At 38.4% G+C, this 18,062-nt stretch overlaps 1 protein-coding gene across 2 annotated transcripts in view; it reads left to right on the top strand.

The window, feature by feature from the left end:
• The window catches only part of NSF (N-ethylmaleimide sensitive factor, vesicle fusing ATPase), a 148,157-nt gene that overhangs the window by 107,116 nt on the left and 22,979 nt on the right, over window positions 1-18,062 (top strand). For both annotated transcript variants that reach the window (XM_019981837.2, XM_070773671.1), the window contains exons 14-17: window positions 376-532; window positions 3,756-3,889; window positions 14,656-14,722; window positions 16,696-16,775. In XM_019981837.2, coding sequence (XP_019837396.1) covers window positions 376-532; window positions 3,756-3,889; window positions 14,656-14,722; window positions 16,696-16,775 — 438 coding nt within the window. The remainder of the gene's footprint in view (window positions 1-375; window positions 533-3,755; window positions 3,890-14,655; window positions 14,723-16,695; window positions 16,776-18,062) is intronic.

Genomic DNA, 18,062 nt, shown 5'->3' with positions numbered 1-18,062 from the left:
TCTGCCTTTTTCCCTTTGTTCTTAACAGAAACAGCCCATGTCCTCCTTACAAAAACAAGCACGTTGGAACATACCCTATCTCAGAGATTGAGAGGGCTTGGGCTGTCATAGAATCTGAGCCTAGAATCTATTTCTTATTCCAAATCTATTTCTTATTCTAAAATTTATTTCTATTTCCCCCAAATTGGGTAAAAAGTTGAGTGAGAAATTATAAAACAGTTTTGTTTTTGTTTTGCTTTTCAGGGTTTTTATATTAATATGAGATATTGTTACAGCACTAGCATGTAGGAATTATTACTCATCCTTTATGCCTTTAAATATTTAAGTCTTAATACTAATGCTGAAAATGCATTAAACTGTCCTTTTCCTTCATAGGCATTTGGCACAAACCAAGAGGATTATGCAAGTTACATTATGAATGGTATCATCAAATGGGGTGATCCAGTTACTCGAGTTCTAGAAGATGGGGAACTTCTGGTTCAACAGACTAAAAACAGTGACCGCACACCACTGGTCAGCGTCCTCTTGGAAGGTGAGAAAAAGTGATGAGATGGCATCAAAAGTTTTCTGTTTTTTTTTTTTTAAAAGCACTTACACAAAACCGTTTAGCACATTCCAGAAAACTGAATTTTCAGTTCTAAACTTGTTCATGATCTGAAAATCACAGTCCATTCTGTGTTCCAATATTGTGCACAAATTTAAATTTTCTTGGAGTAGAATGTTACTGATGATTGATAGCAACTCATTTTCTTATAGGACTGTATCTAAATTTCTGTGTTACTTAATAGACTCTTATGATACACATAGTACTCAAAAGAGTTAAATAAATATTCACTGAGTACTTACTATGTTTTAGGCGTTGAATTGGTTGTGGGAGACACAAAGACATTCACAGGGATCAGTTTGGTCGTGAAAAAGGCCTAACTACTGTGTTTGTGTGTAAGGGTATCTGAATGCAAGTCATCTTGCCCAGAAGTGGTCAAAGAAACTGTTCAGTGTAGACTTTGAGGGATCAGTGAGGATTTTACCAGGTAGACAAAAAAAGGAAGGACATTCTATTCTCCAGCTATTTTTTATGATTATTAGTATAACAACAGAAAAGTTCAGCGAGTCCACATGACAGTGGATCTAGCTCTTTCCAAAGGTCTGAGGGTGAGGGCTCCCTGAGAAACACATTAAGCCAAGACCTGAAGGGTGAGGAGAAACTGGTTGGGCAGAGTAACTGGAGACAGTGTTCTAAGCAGAGGGACCAGTATATGAAAAAGCCCAGGGTTGGAAGGAGACTGAAACAGAAAGGGAGACGCTAAAATGTGAGACTGAAGAGGTAGACAGGAGCCAGTTCGTGCAAAGCCTAGTAGACCACGTTAATGATTTAGACTCTTATCCAAGGGGCAATGGGGAGGCATTTGTAGGGTTTTTAGCACTGAAGTGACATGATCAGATTTGTATTTTCAAAACATCATGACCACTTTGTGATAGAGATTGGATTGGAGTGGTAAAAATATTAATATATGGGAAAGACCAGTGGTAAGAAGCAGTTGCAGTTGTCTTAATGAGAGCTGATTATGGTTTGAAGCTACATAGTAGTAGAGGAAATGGAGTCATGTAGACTATTTTGAGGAATATTTAGGAGGTAGAATAAAAGAGACTTTATAATAATTATTAAGTATTAAGCATAATGAAGGTAACATTCTTTGAACTCTTAACTGTTTGCCAGTCACTCTACTAGCACTTTACACATACCTTCTCATTTAAACCCCACTTCAGTCCTTCAAGGGTAGATGCTGCTGGGTCTGTATTTTGCAGATGAGGAAGCTGAAGCTTAGAAATAGTAGCTATATTGAATATGGAGAGAGGTATCAAACATGATCCCCAGGTTTCTGTTATTCAGGGCTGGTGAATGATGTTGTTTACTAAGAGTGGGAGCTCTAGTAGAGAAGTTCATTTCAGAAACAAAGATCACAAGTTCATTTCTAGACACATAAGTTCAAGGTTCCTATAGGATGATTGAGCTTCTCTGATGGCTTAGCAGTAAAGAATCCATCTGCAGTGCAGAAGATGTGGATTCAATCCCTTTGTTGGGAAGATCCCCTGGAGAAGGAAATGGCAACCCACTCCAGTATTTTTGCCTGGGAAATCCCATAGACAGAGGAGCCTAGCAGGCTACAGCCCATGGGGTCCTAAAAGAGTCAGACACGACTTAGCGACTAAACAACAAATATCTTCCTTAAACACCCTGAGTCACTGAATCAGTTCTATTCTATGGGATAATTGAATGGAAAATGTTGAGTAGCCCATTGGATATGTAGGTCTATGCTCAGAAGACAAGTCTAGCTAGCAGTATACATTCATGAGTTGTCAGTGTGTAGACTATTGTTCAATCCATGGGAGTGGATGAGTCACTTAGAGAAAGGGAAGGTTGAGAAGGAAGAGGGGTCTAGGACTGATCTCTGAGGTGTGTCAATGTTGAAGGACTAAGTAAAGCAGGAAGAGTTGACAAAGGAGATTGAACAAGAATAACCAGAGTTAAGAGAAGGAAAAGAGAACGTGCTGTCACAGAAGCCAAGAAAGGTATTTAAAGAAAGAAGAGAGCTGTCAATTGTATCAAATACTCTTAAGAGGCCAACAGATTACAATATTGGATTTGGTGAGATCGAGGTCGTTGGTGGCCCTGATGGGAGCCTGTGCCATGTAATAGGAATGGAAGCCATGAGGTTGGTTTGAGGATGGTTGGACGGTGAGTGAAGGCAGCTGGAGTAGATGATTGTTTAGGGATGTTCCATTTTGAAGGGACAAGGCAGAGTAGTGTTGAAAGGAGTGAAGTCAAAAAAGAGTCTTTTTAAACTGTCAGTAGCCTGCTGCTGCTGCTGCTAAGTCGCATCAGTCGTGTCAGTAGCCTAGAGCATGTTTAAATGCTGTTAGAAAGGCTCCAGGGAAGAGGGAGAGGTGAAACACAGGGGGAGAGGGTACAGTTGATAATGTCAGGTTTCTGAGAAGACGGGAAAGAATAATTGATCGGTTTATGGGTGGGAGAGGGGAACATCTTTTATTACACAGAAGGGAAGGAGGAGTTGTCTAAATACAGGTGAATTTATAGATTTGGTTGCCTTCATGAGAAGACCTGAGTCTTTAGTTTTCTAGCCTGGTGGCTCAGCTATAAAGAATGTGCCTGCAATGCAGAAGACGCAGGAGACCTGGGTTCGATCCCTTTGTGGGGAAGAGTCCTTGGAGAAGGGCATGACAACCCACTCCATTATTCTTGCCTAGAGAATCCCATGGACAGAGGAGCTTGGCAGGCTTCAGTTCATAGGATCGCAGAGTCAGACATGCCTGAAGCAACTGAGCAGGGGCAATTTTCCCTACCCCTAATATCATCTCCAAAGAAGATTGTATTTTTTTTTTGTCAGACAAATGATTTGATAGAACTAATAAGTACTGATATGCATTTGAATGCTTTCTTGTTCTCTTTTTTTTAAAGAAGCAAAACCTTTGCATTTTGTATATGTAGCCAGAACCTTGAAAGATTAAGGTTATGTGACAAAGAAGGAATATATTTCATCATACTTTTGAGAAATGCTAATCAGTCTGTTTAGTTGCTAATAAGAGAAAACATGTCTGCCGTGAAATTGTGTCGGGAAATGTTAATGAGCAGCTGGTTGAGGCCTCAGTACTTTATGGATAAAAGTTTAAACTTGTTTGGTTCTCCTTTGCTTAGGTTGGCTTTTTTCCCCTGACTTGCTCCTGTCGTTATGCAGGCCCTCCTCACAGTGGGAAGACAGCTTTAGCTGCTAGGATTGCAGAGGAATCCAACTTCCCCTTCATCAAGATCTGTTCTCCTGATAAGATGATTGGCTTTTCTGAGACAGCCAAGTGTCAGGCCATGAAGAAGGTATCAAGATTTTTACTTTCATTTTGACTTCCTACCTTTTAGATGTATGTGTATGTGTGTGTATACATACACATGTACATATATATTTATCTTTGCACATGTATATATGTAGACACACACACACACATGTGTATATATATATAAGCCATAACAGTTATGTTCTTCTCAAGTGAAATTATCAGCAGAATTTGGGGGGAGGGAAACAGTGACTGTTTTAGATGTAGTATTTAACTTTGTAATGTATTTTTATTAAAGTACCTTTATCTTCCAGATTATGCTTTACTTAGTATGTATTAGGATTATTTTTCACTTTTTAAGTTTGTATCAACTGAAAGGCCTGAATTAAGTGTGTTTGAGTAGAGTGAAGCAAATTCATTTAGGATTTTTTAAGTTCTCTTGTCAATCTGCAAAATCAGACTGGGGTCAGTTAAGTTGACTGTATTGTTTGGGAAAGAACAAAGTTATATCATTGGAAAGATATTCTCAAAACCCCTACAGAAAGATGGTGATGTCTCAGATAATAATCAGCGTCTGCTCGGCAGACCTGGGGCAGGTGGTCCTCGTCTCTGCGTTTCTCCAAGTACCATTTGTCACCTTCCTAGCATGGCTGCTTTGAACCACCGGTGAAAGTTACAGCAGCATAGACTAGGATCCTAGTGCTGAAAGGCCTCTTAGATCGTCTGGTTCATCGCTCTCACATTCAAGCAAGTACCGTGTAAGGTATTTGGATAGTAGGTGGTTGCTCATTAAAAACAAAAACAATAAAAATCAGTGCTGAACACTCTTAATGCTGTTTCACCTCACTTGGTTTTCACTGATATTCTGATTTTGCATACTCCCAGACTGAAGAAAGGTTAGTTTTTATATATCTAGTTGAAGTATATCTTTTACTTAAACTTTTTTTTCAAGCTTGATTTTTTTATAGATAAAAAATGACTGTAAGTTAAAAGTTAAAGAGATGTGAGAAAGCCAGGGGCCTTCCCTGGTAGCTCAGCTGGTAAAGAATCTGCCTGCCAGACTACGGGAAAAGAATCTTGAGAATGGGACTGCTACCCAGTAAAGGCAGTTCAGATGTGCTTTTACCTTGTTCCTAGGCCCTCACTTTATAAAGATGTAGGATAGGATTACCTAAGTGTTTCTTTTAGGGAGGAGATTGAAGAGGAAAATACATTTTTTGAAAAGCAGACTCCCCAGAAATGTAAGTTTGAAGAGTCTCATGTTGGTGCAGGCAGCAGAAAATCATTTGTGTCGACTCCTTGAAATGGATGGAGGAGGCAGAGCTTGGAGCAGGATTCCAGCCCTGCACACTGAATCGTCGAGATAAACATTCTGCACAAGGTCGTTAAAACTGAGTGTGAAAGTGAGGGAAATGTTGTTGCCTGACACAAAAAGAACTTAAATATCATAAGACACAGGACTGGTGTCTGAGATGAAACTGGTAGTATCTATCGTTCCTGCGAAGACCTGGAGAGAATCTCTAGGACCAGTAACCTCCCTTATGTAGATGGGGTTGCTGTTCTTTTTGTTTTTTGTATTTTTATAATGTTTCCCTCTAAAGGGAACCCTTAAACCATTTCTTTTGGTGAAAATTTAAACAGCTCTTGGACTCATAGCCACTGAACCTCCCATTTAATTGAATAGCTAATTCTGTTTGTATTTTCCTAACTCCATCTATCTCTTATACTTGTTTAAAAGTAGTCTTCTGTGCAGATGGTAATTTACTCCATTGCTTTTCACCAGCTGCCAGGTTCTACCTCAGATGTACTCTGAGATGTGGGTGGATGGTCCTAGTCTTTTCTATAAAGTTTTTTTAAAAGTATTTTAGGCTCCTGCACATCAAAGCAGCTTTGTAAGTGTGAGATATTATCATTTTTATTATTTCAATCTCTTGCAAATTGACTTGAGGGGGGAAGGTAATATGTGCTGATTTTAGAGGCTTAAATGGTTAAATTAATGACTTAATAACTTATGATTTAATCTTTAAATTGTTGTAGCCTTTCAAGGTAAGGTTTCAGATGAGTGGAAGGCTAAGGGGTATAAAAATGTGTCTATACCAGCTTACTTAAAATCATTTGGATTCATGATTCACTGTCTGGATCAGCTGTATACTCTTAAAGTTGCAAAAAATATTTCTGCTTCAGCAGTATAGTAAATTCATATTTAGACTTTTTGGGTTTTCCTTGGAGAAAAATATTATTCTCTGTGACTAAAGAACAGAATGGAGAAAAGAATGAAGCAGAGGTGTCTTAGAAATTTATTAGAAATACTGCAGAATCTTTCCCTGCAAATAGTTTTCACATTGTTGCCTAATGATAGCTTGACAAAAGCCTGAGGGCTCAGACCCATCTGAAGGTGCTCAGTCTTCCAGTTTGTTTTTGAAAATGAAATATAAATGCCATTCTTTAGACGTTCTAGTCTACCTCCCACCATTGTTCTCTTCCCTTCATTTTTTTTTTTTTTTTTACTGTGAAAATGGAAAGCTGGTGTCTTTTTTTCCCCCAAAGCACAAATAATTTATAATTTTTTTTTATCATTCTGGAGAAAGTTCTTTCCTTTTAGGTACATCCTTCCCACGCCCAAAATCTAGCTTTTCCCAATTTCAAAAATAATTTAGAAAATGCAGAAAAGAACACAGAAGAAAATAAAGTCCGTATTTGTTCTTCCATCTTCTTCTCAGACACACATACACACAACGTATTATGTATTGGTGATCACATTGGACATACTGTTTTTTTCCCACTTACTATAAAATTTTTTCATTCTCATTAAAATTTATCCAAATATTATGTTGAATTAATATCTGTGTAATGTCCATTTAAACATTCCTTTTTTGTTGAACACTTAGGTTGTTTCCAAGTTTTCTCACAATTATAAACAGTATTCTGTAGAACGCTCATTTGTGGCTGTTTAGTCACTAAGTCGTGTCTGACTCCTTTGCAGCCCCACGTTCTGTAGCCAACCAGGCTCCTCTGTCCATGGGATTTTCCAGGCAAGAGTACTGGAGTGAGTCGCCATTTCCTTCTCCAGAACTTCAGTGACTGCCCCCATTTGCTTATTACATTTTTATGAGAGTAGCATCAAAATTTACTGGCTGAGAACTTGGACTTCGGTTTCTAATAGACCTGAATTTGAATCCCAGGTCCGCTGCGCTTACCAGCTCTAATAGTCACTTAACCTGTAAACCTCTGTTTTCTCATCTACAAAATGAGGATAATATCAATAGGTGCCTCATAGGATTGTTAGAATTAAATGAGATGGTGATTTTTGTGCTGTATCATACAGTGCCTTGGGATATAATATGTGCTCAATAAGTGGTTATTCTTACTTATCATTATTATTGTACATACATTTCTGGTTATTTCCTTAGGATGAATTCTTAGAGCTGAGATTGCTAAGGTAAAAATATTAATGGGTGTAAATTTATGATAAATATTGCTATTAAAACATATGTAAAAATATTAATGTTTATAAAACCTTCTTAAGAAAGTTGTGCCAATTTATACTCGCAGCCCCATCATATAAGAATATCAATTTCCTTGGACTCTTGCCCATAATATCTTTATATATCATTTTACTGCTTGGTTTTGTTACGTAAACCAAGAGTTTTTGTTAGTGGAGAGAGCTATTAGGCTTGCTATAATGAGTATCTAAGATTAAGATACTTAACTTTCAGACCTTAAATTGCAATTAAGCTATTGCTTCTTATTCACATACAGATTCTGGTGCTAAAACATATGAAAGTAGTTTATACTCGATTCAATTCTGCTTCTTAATTTGCTTAATAAATCCTTTCTCTGTGTAGGTAAACTCCTGAATACTAGCAAACTCTGTATGAGGTATTGTTCTCACATTCTGTTGGGGAGGAGACCCTATATGTTCCCTTAAGATAGTTGAAGTATTTACAGATCTTTCTCTTCTCCCGTATTTTGTTTTTGTTTCCCCAACATTATTCTGTTTAAAAAATTTAATTTCTTTATCCATTTTTGCATCTATACTTTAAAAAAAAAACCTATTTTCTAGTTCTGTTAATGGCATTAAATGAAAAAAATAACAATGCGGTAGATCTTGATTGTAACTAGTATGCCTTCTGAGTATACAGTCAGTATAGAGATGAAGTAGGACAGTCGATGTGATTACATTGTTTGAAGAAAATCGAGTAAAAGATTTGTGATTTCTAAAACTATGCCCGTTAGTAAGGTCATATAGTCTCATTTTTAAAAGGACTGAAAATTAATGGAAGACATTTTCCTTTCCACTAGCTTTGCAAGAAAGAAATAATCTTCTTTGAATATCCTCCTGTAAATCCCACTGCAAATTGTAGTCTGCACAGAACAGAATCATGGTGCCTAATCCTCCTCTTTTCATGGTTTAGTCCATACAAAGAGCGGAACTGGAAATTGGATCTTTCGACAGCAGTTACTAAGCAACAGAATTTGGATGTTTTTGGTTAACATCCTAGTATATCATGTAGCTGATTTGTTGAAGAGTGTGCTTGCAGTAACTGACAAGTGGACACCCTGTAAGTGACCACAGGTCCCTGTACTGCTGGGGGTTGGGGGGCGGCAACACTTGTTCTTTTTGTTTAATATACTTTGTCTTCTGACGATTGTATCTGTCTGGCACGCAAAAGAGGATTGTGCAGCTCTTCAGTAGAACTTAACTTTCAGACCTTGTGACTTCTTATGTTATTAAAGATATCCCACTCAGTCTGTCTCTCATATTTTGTGAAACTGTAAGAATTTTTCCTGAAAAGCAGGGAGAACAAATAAGGGAATTTGAGGTCATTTCCAGGAAGCTTGAGCGCTTTGCCAGAAGTTTAGGTCCACTTCCTGAGTCAGTTTCATTAGAAGACAGCTAATGTTTGCTTGGTCTACTCCCAAGTTATTTTTAGAAACGAGAGATTATTACTGATAGCACCGATTTGAATTTGCTCACTTACATTTTTATGTGCTACCAAATATGATTAGAGTATGCTTTCAACTAATTGCTGACAGATTTACTACATTGGGGATTTTCTAAGTCATCAAATTCCTACTGTCAACAGATTCCTACTAACTCAATACTTCATGCCAACCACTTCTGAATTGAGTGAACTCTTTCAGCCCCGAAAGAACCAGAGAATTTGGCTTCACTTACCTCAGAGCCTTAAAGAGGTTCTAGAAAATGGAGGTCAGACTCTATTTGGAGTACGCTTTGCTGGGGTTTGTGATTCTAAAAGACTGGGATTAACATGGAGCTAATGCTGGCATGTTCCCATTTGCATTCATATAGACTCCAGAGGCTGCAGCTGCTGCCCCTCCCCTATACACAGGTGGTTCCCAGCTCATGTGAAGATTCCAGGAGTGGGCTCAGTGCCTTGAGAGCTCTTGGCACCCTCAAGGTCCATGACCAGACCTGCTCCCAAGCCCTCGGCAACAGGAGCTCCATACCTCCTTTCCCAGTGCATCCAGCATGCTCCTGCCACCGGCCCAGGCTCCCCACGTTTTAGGTCGTCTCTCATGACCCACAGCCTGCCTTTGCACACAAGAGAGGAGGCACCAAAGAGGTTCATGACGACAGTCCCCTTATGTCCACAGCTAGGTAGACTGTGGGATTTTGTGATTTCATCTTCTAGAGTAGACCTCTCGTTTTTGCCCTGTTGACTGTTGTCACTCTTCGCCACACTTTTTTTCTTTCTTCCGTTCTCCCCATTCTTTTCTTCAGCCTTCTCTTTCAGACTTCTCACCTGACTCTCAGAATACATATATTCTGATAAGTTTACATGCTCTAGGAAACTCCCTGATAGAGCTGGGAAAACTATATCCTCCAGTTTGCTGTGTGCAGTCATGGTTTTTCTGTTTTTCCAGCCGCTCCCCTCTTTCAGGTATCCTACTTTGCATGATACCTTCTGTGATCCCCTCCTGATAACCTCTCCAGCAGGAAAAACTTGAGCATCGTACTTTCATCTTACTACATGAAAGGATCAGAATTTAAGTTAATTTTTTAAAGAGTCTGTAAGATACCAGCAGTAGCCCCAGCTTCAGCCCACCTGGCTAAATGTTTTGGCTTTTGGTCTGGAGAAGGCAGTGTGTATTCACCGGGTGCTATTACTGATGGCAGGTTCAGCACTTTAGTTGTTGTGTCTGAGCTGGGGCAGTTTGTGCAGTTTTACTTTTTCTGCATCTCTCCTCCTTTTGGGGTTTATCTGTCTGCAGTTATGGTAGAACTTCCCCACTCAGTATGTAAATATCTCAGATTTTAGTCTGGCAGCTAATTGCATACACTTGCCAATGGAATGCTGATATCTCCTTATTTAGCATAGGGCCAGGAAGCCAAGAGTGGAAGAGGCTGAGGCGACTAGGCAGAAACATGGGTTCAGGAGAATAGTGGTGACCTTATCTTACACTTGTGACTACCTGTGGGAAAGAATGTGTGTGAGAGAAGTGAAAGATGTGTGTGTATTTAAATTAAAGCAGAGTCAACTGAAACTGGTCAAGTTACAACTGGAATTGCATAGCCTTTGTCATGGTTAGTATGTTGTTAAGAGAGTTAGCTGCGAGTACTCCTCTCCCCATGGTAGTAATTAGTACATTAAGAACTGTCTGTAAAAAAACGAAAACAAACTACATTAAAGGCTGTAGGTATTTTCTTCTAAAATGTTAGAGGTAGCCCAGGCAGTCAGCTGTGAAATGATTTGAAATGCTTTGTGAATCACAGTATCTGAGATAAATTGGTGAAAATTTATCATTAGTTCAGACCCCAGCAATGTCCTAAGTAATGTTTATAAGCTCTATAAGCTTTGAGGAGGAAGAGGGGCTGATTCAGAGAAAGTGTAGAACTACTGCAGTATCCCATCCACAATGTCCTGGGCCCCTGTGACTCAAATCCACGATATTACAGTCTGTCAGACAGAATGATATGCTTGCATCAAAGCCCTTCATATCAATAGGATTCTGAGCAAATGTTTTAAAAGAGCTAAGCATTATTTTTAATGACTTCTAGAAATCACCTGAGTTTGCCACATTGGCTGCTCTTAGTCCAGTCTTCAAAAAAGAGCAGAGAACTGCAGTGGAACAGCTTCTAAACTTTTCCATGTCTCTTCCATTTCTCTTCTGTTTCATCTCTCACCCGCCACTCTCCATACACACAGCACCAATGCTGACCCCTCTTCCTTTTAGTTCTTACAGACTGTGTTAGTTCCTGCAGTGCTCCTGGATTTTCTCTGTGCCTCCTTATAATTGATATGCACTGCTTAGAACACTTTCTTCCCTCTTTCCTAGTGAATTGTTCATCCTTCAGTTCTCAGCTTAAATGTCACTTCCTGAATTTAGGAGACCATCATCAACTTTATAAGCTCTTATATCAGTCACGATAGGCTAAATTATGCTGCGATAATGAATAGCCCCCAAAATCTCAGGGGCTTAACACTACAGAGTTTATTTCTTGCTCACACTACATGTCCACCATAACTCAGAGAGGAAGCTCTGTTGCAGCTTCTCAGAGACTCAAGCTGATAGGTAATAGTGGCTCCATCGCACGTGTGATTCTGTTGATAGCCAAGGCAGGAGAATGAACCAAGCCATGGCTCTTGAAGCTCCTTTCAGAAAGTGAAATACTCCACTTCCATTTCAGTACCCAACACAAACCCCATAATCATCCCTGACTCGAGGGGTTGAGAAAGTGCAGTCTGACCACGTGCCAGAAAGAGTAGGATGTGCGTGGTGTCGCCCCGGGCCCCACAGCTCCTGTGCTGTGTGCCACCACATCCTCTGTGTCTCCGCTAACATCAGCACGCTGTGCTTCATCATAGTTACACGTGACCTTAGTTATTACTCTCTCCATTGCCTTCATTACTGCTTGACACACGATATGAATTTAAAAATATTTGTTAAATGAGTTAACAGAACAACGCTCCAAGATTCAGTCCTCAGCCCTTTATTCTACTTCTACCGTTTCTCCTTGAAGATTTCTTCCCTCATGGTTTCAGCCTTACGAGATGTCCATACTCTCTGACTTCAGTCATGCATCTCCAACTACTGCCCTGATATGTCTACTTGACTTTAATGCATAAATTTCAGTGTATTCCTTCAGTAAGTATGTATTGATTACTTTCTGATAAGGCGTCATATTAAGTGACATGGATACAGAGATAAATACAACAGTACTTGCCTTCAAAAAGCTAGCAGTCTGGTGTAATATAGGGAAGAATACTATGAATCCGTAATATATACACAGTACAAAATGCTATACCGAAGGAGAAGAGAGGCAAGTAACCTGTGACAAGATGAAATTAGAACTTTGTGTTGTTTCAACCATTGAATCCATTGAGCAGATAAGATTACTAAATACTCTTCTGTGCTGGGTGCAGGGGGGTAACATGAATAAAGGTTTTATCCACCTCCCAATCCAATGAGGAGACAGATGGCTAAGGATGAAAGGGTAGATGACTGACGGGTACAGGGGATGGTGCAAAGGAAAGCAGCAGAGGCATTCTTGCCCACATGTATGCAGCAGATGTTTATTAGGCACCGGTGAAGCATCAGACCCTGAACACATAATGCTAAAGAAGACATTTCCTACCTTAAAGCATATACAGTGTGTGAGGGAGAAACTTACCATGTAGATTGTCACATGAGTTGACATTTTGCTTTTGGGTTTATTTTTGTTGATGAGTTTTTGGGGGGTTATTTATTTATTTATTTTTGCATCTTTGAGAGTGACTTTTGAGCATAGAAAAGACCATGTGTAGTTAGTTAGAGGTCTAAAAAATTAACATTAAACATAATAAAATTATATAATTTAAAATCTAGTTTTTCAACACAAAAGAAAACTTAAACTTTTAAAAAATCCACTTATTTTATTCTATTTATAAGTCAAGTAAAGGGTAGCTCAAAAAGAGATTTTTACAACTTCAGTTTCTTTAAATATTTTAAACTGTATTTAGACATTTAAAATGTTTTATTTTCTCTTTGAAGTACTTCAGTTGTTTAACAAAACATTCTAAGTTTCAAAGTAAATCTATAATTACATTTATTTAATAAAATTAACAATATGGTGGCATAGTGGTAAAGAATCTGCCTACAAGTGCAGGAGAAGCTAGAGACATTGGTTCAATATCTGGGTTGGGAAGATCCCCTGAAGTAGGAAATGGCAACCTGCTCCAATATTCTTGCCTGGAAAATTCCATGGACAGAGGAGTTTGGCGGGCTATAGTCCATGGGGTTGCAAAGAGCCAGATATGACTGAGCACACACACACACACACACACACACACAAAATAATATAATTATGGTGAATCTCAGATTACTATTTGCAAGGCTTATTAAAGTTATACTTCACCTTCCAGCATTAAAGTTTATCAAAATTAGTCAACTGCATGTTTTAAATTGAACTAGCAAGGCTAATCTATTAATCTAATGTAAATTTTCTTAATTGTCACAAATGCTTTAAAGACCACATATTCACAGATTGTCTTTAAACATAATATGAAAAAGATTAATATTGTAGGTTTAATTTACTTTGTTCCTATACCTAATTCTTAATCTTCTATAGTTAAAAGGTACCCAGTAAGGAATATCATGCTACTACCAAGCAAAATCAGGAGAGTGGTGGTTACCATCTTGGTGCATTGAGGTTACTCATCAGTCAGATTGGACTGGAATGCAGGGTTTAATTCTTAGCGATGACACCAGTGGGCTACACTGAGCGCTGGAATAGGAACCGCCAACATTTACAAAAACGCTGGTCTCAAGACTTTGAGTGCTTATATTCAACTTAAAAAAGAATTAATTATTCTGTCTGGCTTGAAATTGCTACTTCCCTGCCAGGATATAACAACCTCCTTCACTGCTTGCTTAATTTCCATTTATTTGGCTATCTTAAAATAATGCACTGTCATCTTTTGTCTAGTTCTAATGATGCCTCTATCTGATATTTTATACCTAACTTTAATTCTTTTGTAGACACTTTGGCTGTTACAGTCTGATTTGAGCTGATAGAATTCTCTGCTTTCAACGTTATTCCTGTTTGACAGGGCCACAGTTCCTACTACTAATAAAATGACATTCAGTTTTACCCTGCACATTCCTGTGGCTCCATTTAGCCCTTGAGTCACAGCACTGAAAGTCGTGCCCCCGACAGAGAGAGGAGAGACCATTGTGATAAAGTTGATGGATTTGTCAGTTGATTAATTCCAGTTTTTCCTGAGCACGCCCCAGTGTGACGCATCCAGCCCTTGGAGCTGAAAGTAGCCTTACCCTCCCCCATGGTCAGCTGTGATCCAGCTGTGATGTCCTGGGCAAGTCATTTAACTGCTTCAGGTCTCCATTTCCTCACTTTTAAATTTGTAAGAACTCTTGAATTTCTAAAGTCCTATTATCTACTAAAGTCTAATTTTGTGTAGTCAGAAATATTGCGTGGGACTTCCCTGGTGGCACAGTGGTTAAGAATCCACCTGCCAGCGCAGGAGACATGGGTTCAATCCCCTAGTCTGGGAAGATCCCACATGCCACGGAGCAATTAAGCCCCTTTGTCACACAACTAAGCCTGCATGCTGCAACTGCTGAAGCCTGTCCACCACCCATCCCCTCTCGCTGCGGCTAGAGAAAGCCCTCACAAAGCAACAAAGACCCAGCGCAGCCGTAAATAAATAAAACTTTTTAAAAAGAATGTGTTTTGGGATGGGGGGGTGGGCATTGGTCAAGAATTAGCTAAATGTTATCTTCTTGGAAATTCTTGTAATTTCCAAGTGGGCAGTGAGATAATCCATGGTTTTGCTTTTCTTCTAGATCTTTGATGATGCATACAAATCCCAGCTCAGTTGTGTGGTTGTGGATGACATTGAGAGACTGCTTGGTGAGTCATCACTTCTGCCATTGTACTATCCTTGCCACATTACAGCTAGTGTCTCACAAATTACAAGAGAAAATACAGGTGTTTATAATCCATAGGGCAATAGAAATAGCTTTATCTAATAAGGAAATATAACTTCTCTTATATCTGAAGTCAGCAGTGATATCAGTGGTAAATATGCCTTATGACATAACGATAAGGGTCCATGTCTCATATTTTGTATCTTCCACAAAGTTCCCTGACCATAATAAATAATTAGTAATTTTCATTGATGGATATGTTTGCTATATTCTATCTCAGAGCTGCCTGGAGCTCAGAGGTTCCATTTGCTAACTGGGTCAGGACTAAGGAAAGAAGAGCTTAGGGTTGGAATGAAATCTACAAGTTAGCAGTAACACTTGGGGCAGAAGTTGTCAGCTCTTTGTCTCAGTTTCCATTCAGATGAAGCAGAGACTGTATTCTCTTCCTTAGTTATCCCACAGAGTAAATGTAAAGACAGAAATGAGATAATGTTGTGAAAGTTAAAAACATTCCCAAAGTTACAAGTGCTCTACAGTAATTTTTAAGAATACCTATTAAACATTTCCTATGTTTAAGTGCACTCTTATAGAATACAAAGATAAATGAAACAGTCCCTGTACTCAGCTCATAAGGTATATTCCACAAATAAATGCCGAAACAGTGTTGTTACTCTTATATTTTATTTCTTCACACAAACTAGATAAATCTGGGATAAATTCATTGTAACAATGGCTCAGGATGGTGTAACAAAATTGATTGAAATTGATCCCATCTGGTAACTTAATAAATATCTGAAGATACTACCAATGCCTGGTTAACTAACACCCTTCTTCCTTAAGGGGTCTATAATGGTGTAGTAATGATTTCGTATTAACTGTTACTACATTTCCCCCATGATTTTGAGACTTATTTTATGTCCTCTATGATCTGTTTTCCTGTTTCCTGAGGCAGTGTTTGTTACAAAACAAAGTAGGTATATGTAAGAGGTCTTCTTAAATAGTTTTATCTGGTGACCTGGGTTTTGGATCTGCTATTTTTTGAAACATTTCATCTCAGTTTCTGGGATTATTTCTTTAAAAGCTTTTGGGCACATACTCATAGCCCTGCATAAATTCCTTTACCTAAACACAATTGAGATGTGTGGTCATAGCAACAGTACTATGTCAGGAATGTTTGCCCTCCAAGTATATTTTCACTTGTATGAATAGTTATTATCCGTTCATGTTGGTTCATTTATTTGGTAAGCATTTGCTGAGCCCTTACCACTGGGCTAGAATCATTAGGGCTTCAGAAAAACAGTAAGATGCTGTCATTATGACATACATCAGCAAAAATTAATATAAAGTAGAACGTGCCATGTGTTCTGGGTATTCAGAAAAGGGAAGATCACTTTTGACTTCAGAGGGCTGTTGCTGGAAGGCAGCTCTAAGCACAGGGCAAGGGTGCACACGCGGTATGCAGAGAAAGCAGAGAGGGTAACATTTGTGCGGAATCCTGAAGGATGAGTAGGAGCTTAACAGAAAGCTCTTTGAGAAATTCACTGTTCTTCACCATCTGTGGGCCAGTCTTCACGGCTTTGCCATCATTTCAGTTGTGTCAAAGTACCTTACTTCCATTATTACTCCTTGTTACTTCCCCTTCTCTCCATTTTCTAGTATCTTGTTTTGTTGCCGTGTGTAGTCATCTGTATTGCCAAGGTTTGCAGTAGCTTCTTGGAAATGTTTAGTCAATAGACCTGGGAATTTTTTTTTCCCCTTTAAAAAAAACTGTCTCTGAATATCAAAAGATGTCTACACAAGCACAAAATGGATATTTAGAAGCTTTTTTTGTTGTTATCGTTAGTTACACGACTTTTATTTAGGACTGTTTTCACTCTTGATGCAGAAAAATCTGTATGTTTGGAATATGTGCATATGTATATTGAATCCCTAAACACAGTAATGTTTCTCTTCCAGATTATGTCCCTATTGGCCCTCGATTTTCTAATCTGGTACTACAGGCTCTTCTTGTGTTACTGAAAAAGGCGCCTCCGCAGGTAAAAATAATATAAGGAACATTTTCACAGAGTTGTTCCAGTAAATTACATAATGGTGCACTCTCTAAATAAGCAGATTATCAAAAACTTGTAAAATTCTCTTGTTGAAGGGATTTTGCAAGGTCATCCAGTCTGGCCTTCTGTCTTAACGTAAATAATTTTCTTAATCACTTCTCTGAAGCAGAGAAGTTTTCCATTTTTTTCTGAAAATCTCAAAATTCCAGTTTCGGTTAGTATTCTGTTTTGTTCCTTTACAAGTTCAGCACCACATTACACATCCCTTCCCACCCCTTCTCCCATGAGCGATATTAACACATGATATTAATGTAGAAGTGATTAAATATATGTTCCCATTTGTTCCATCTTTCATAGATTTTTCTAAGAATTTGTATTTGGGGAAATTTATGTCCTGCAGGGAGTTTTGTTTTGTTTTTAGTTTTTACAGATGAATTTACCTTTTTCTCATGCCACGTGGCACTTTTGAAGGGTGAGTTTATAGCCAGGCTCTTGGTTCCCGTGGTTCCATTTTTACTGATGTGGCTGTTGGAGACTGGTGGTTTTGATAGCTTAACACATTTAAACTGACCTATGACGGTTGGTTAAATATGTTAATTATGGAGAGGCTGCCAGAGCATGTTTGGCTATGACATAAGACATGAATTCTCTTGGTTGATTTTGCATGTTGTAATCTTGAAGAAATGCCAATCAAAGGCAGATACAAAGGGGTGAAGTACTAACTTAAAAAACTGTATGGGAATTCCATACTTGAAGTTAGAGATATAAAGTAAGTTGTATGGAAAATATTTAATGTTAAGCTGGTGAATCTGATATTTAAGTTAACAGTTAAAATTGTATGTGTGTATGTGTTAGACCTAAAGGTAGAGGACTTGTCTTGATTTTCTAGGGTTTATTTTTTTTCTTAGATTAGTGAAAAGGAATATAACCTACAACAATCTTGAAAACTTACTGCATATTTGCACTGTGAAGGATTTTTTACATGATTTTTCTGTAAACTGTTACTCCCAATAGTTGAAGTTTTAGGTTATATTAAAGCTGAAAATAGAGAAGTGAGTGTTTCTAGAAATAAACAGAACATATTAACAAACGACTTCCAAAATCTTGAATAAAGACTTAGGAATAACTGTTTCTGTTTTATAAAAATGATTGTAAGACCTTTGAGGAAAGGAACATTATCTTATTACCAAAATTAAAAAGTCAGGGGAATTCCCTGGATGTACAGTGGGTTAGGACTCTGGTCTCTCACTGCACCATTCGACCTTGGTCAGG

Source organism: Bos indicus, chromosome 19 (assembly GCF_029378745.1).
Source record: "Bos indicus isolate NIAB-ARS_2022 breed Sahiwal x Tharparkar chromosome 19, NIAB-ARS_B.indTharparkar_mat_pri_1.0, whole genome shotgun sequence".
In the NCBI taxonomy this organism is placed as follows: domain Eukaryota; kingdom Metazoa; phylum Chordata; class Mammalia; order Artiodactyla; family Bovidae; genus Bos; species Bos indicus.
The sequence above is the reverse complement of the archived record's forward strand: the minus strand, read 5'-3'. Positions and strand labels throughout refer to the sequence as shown.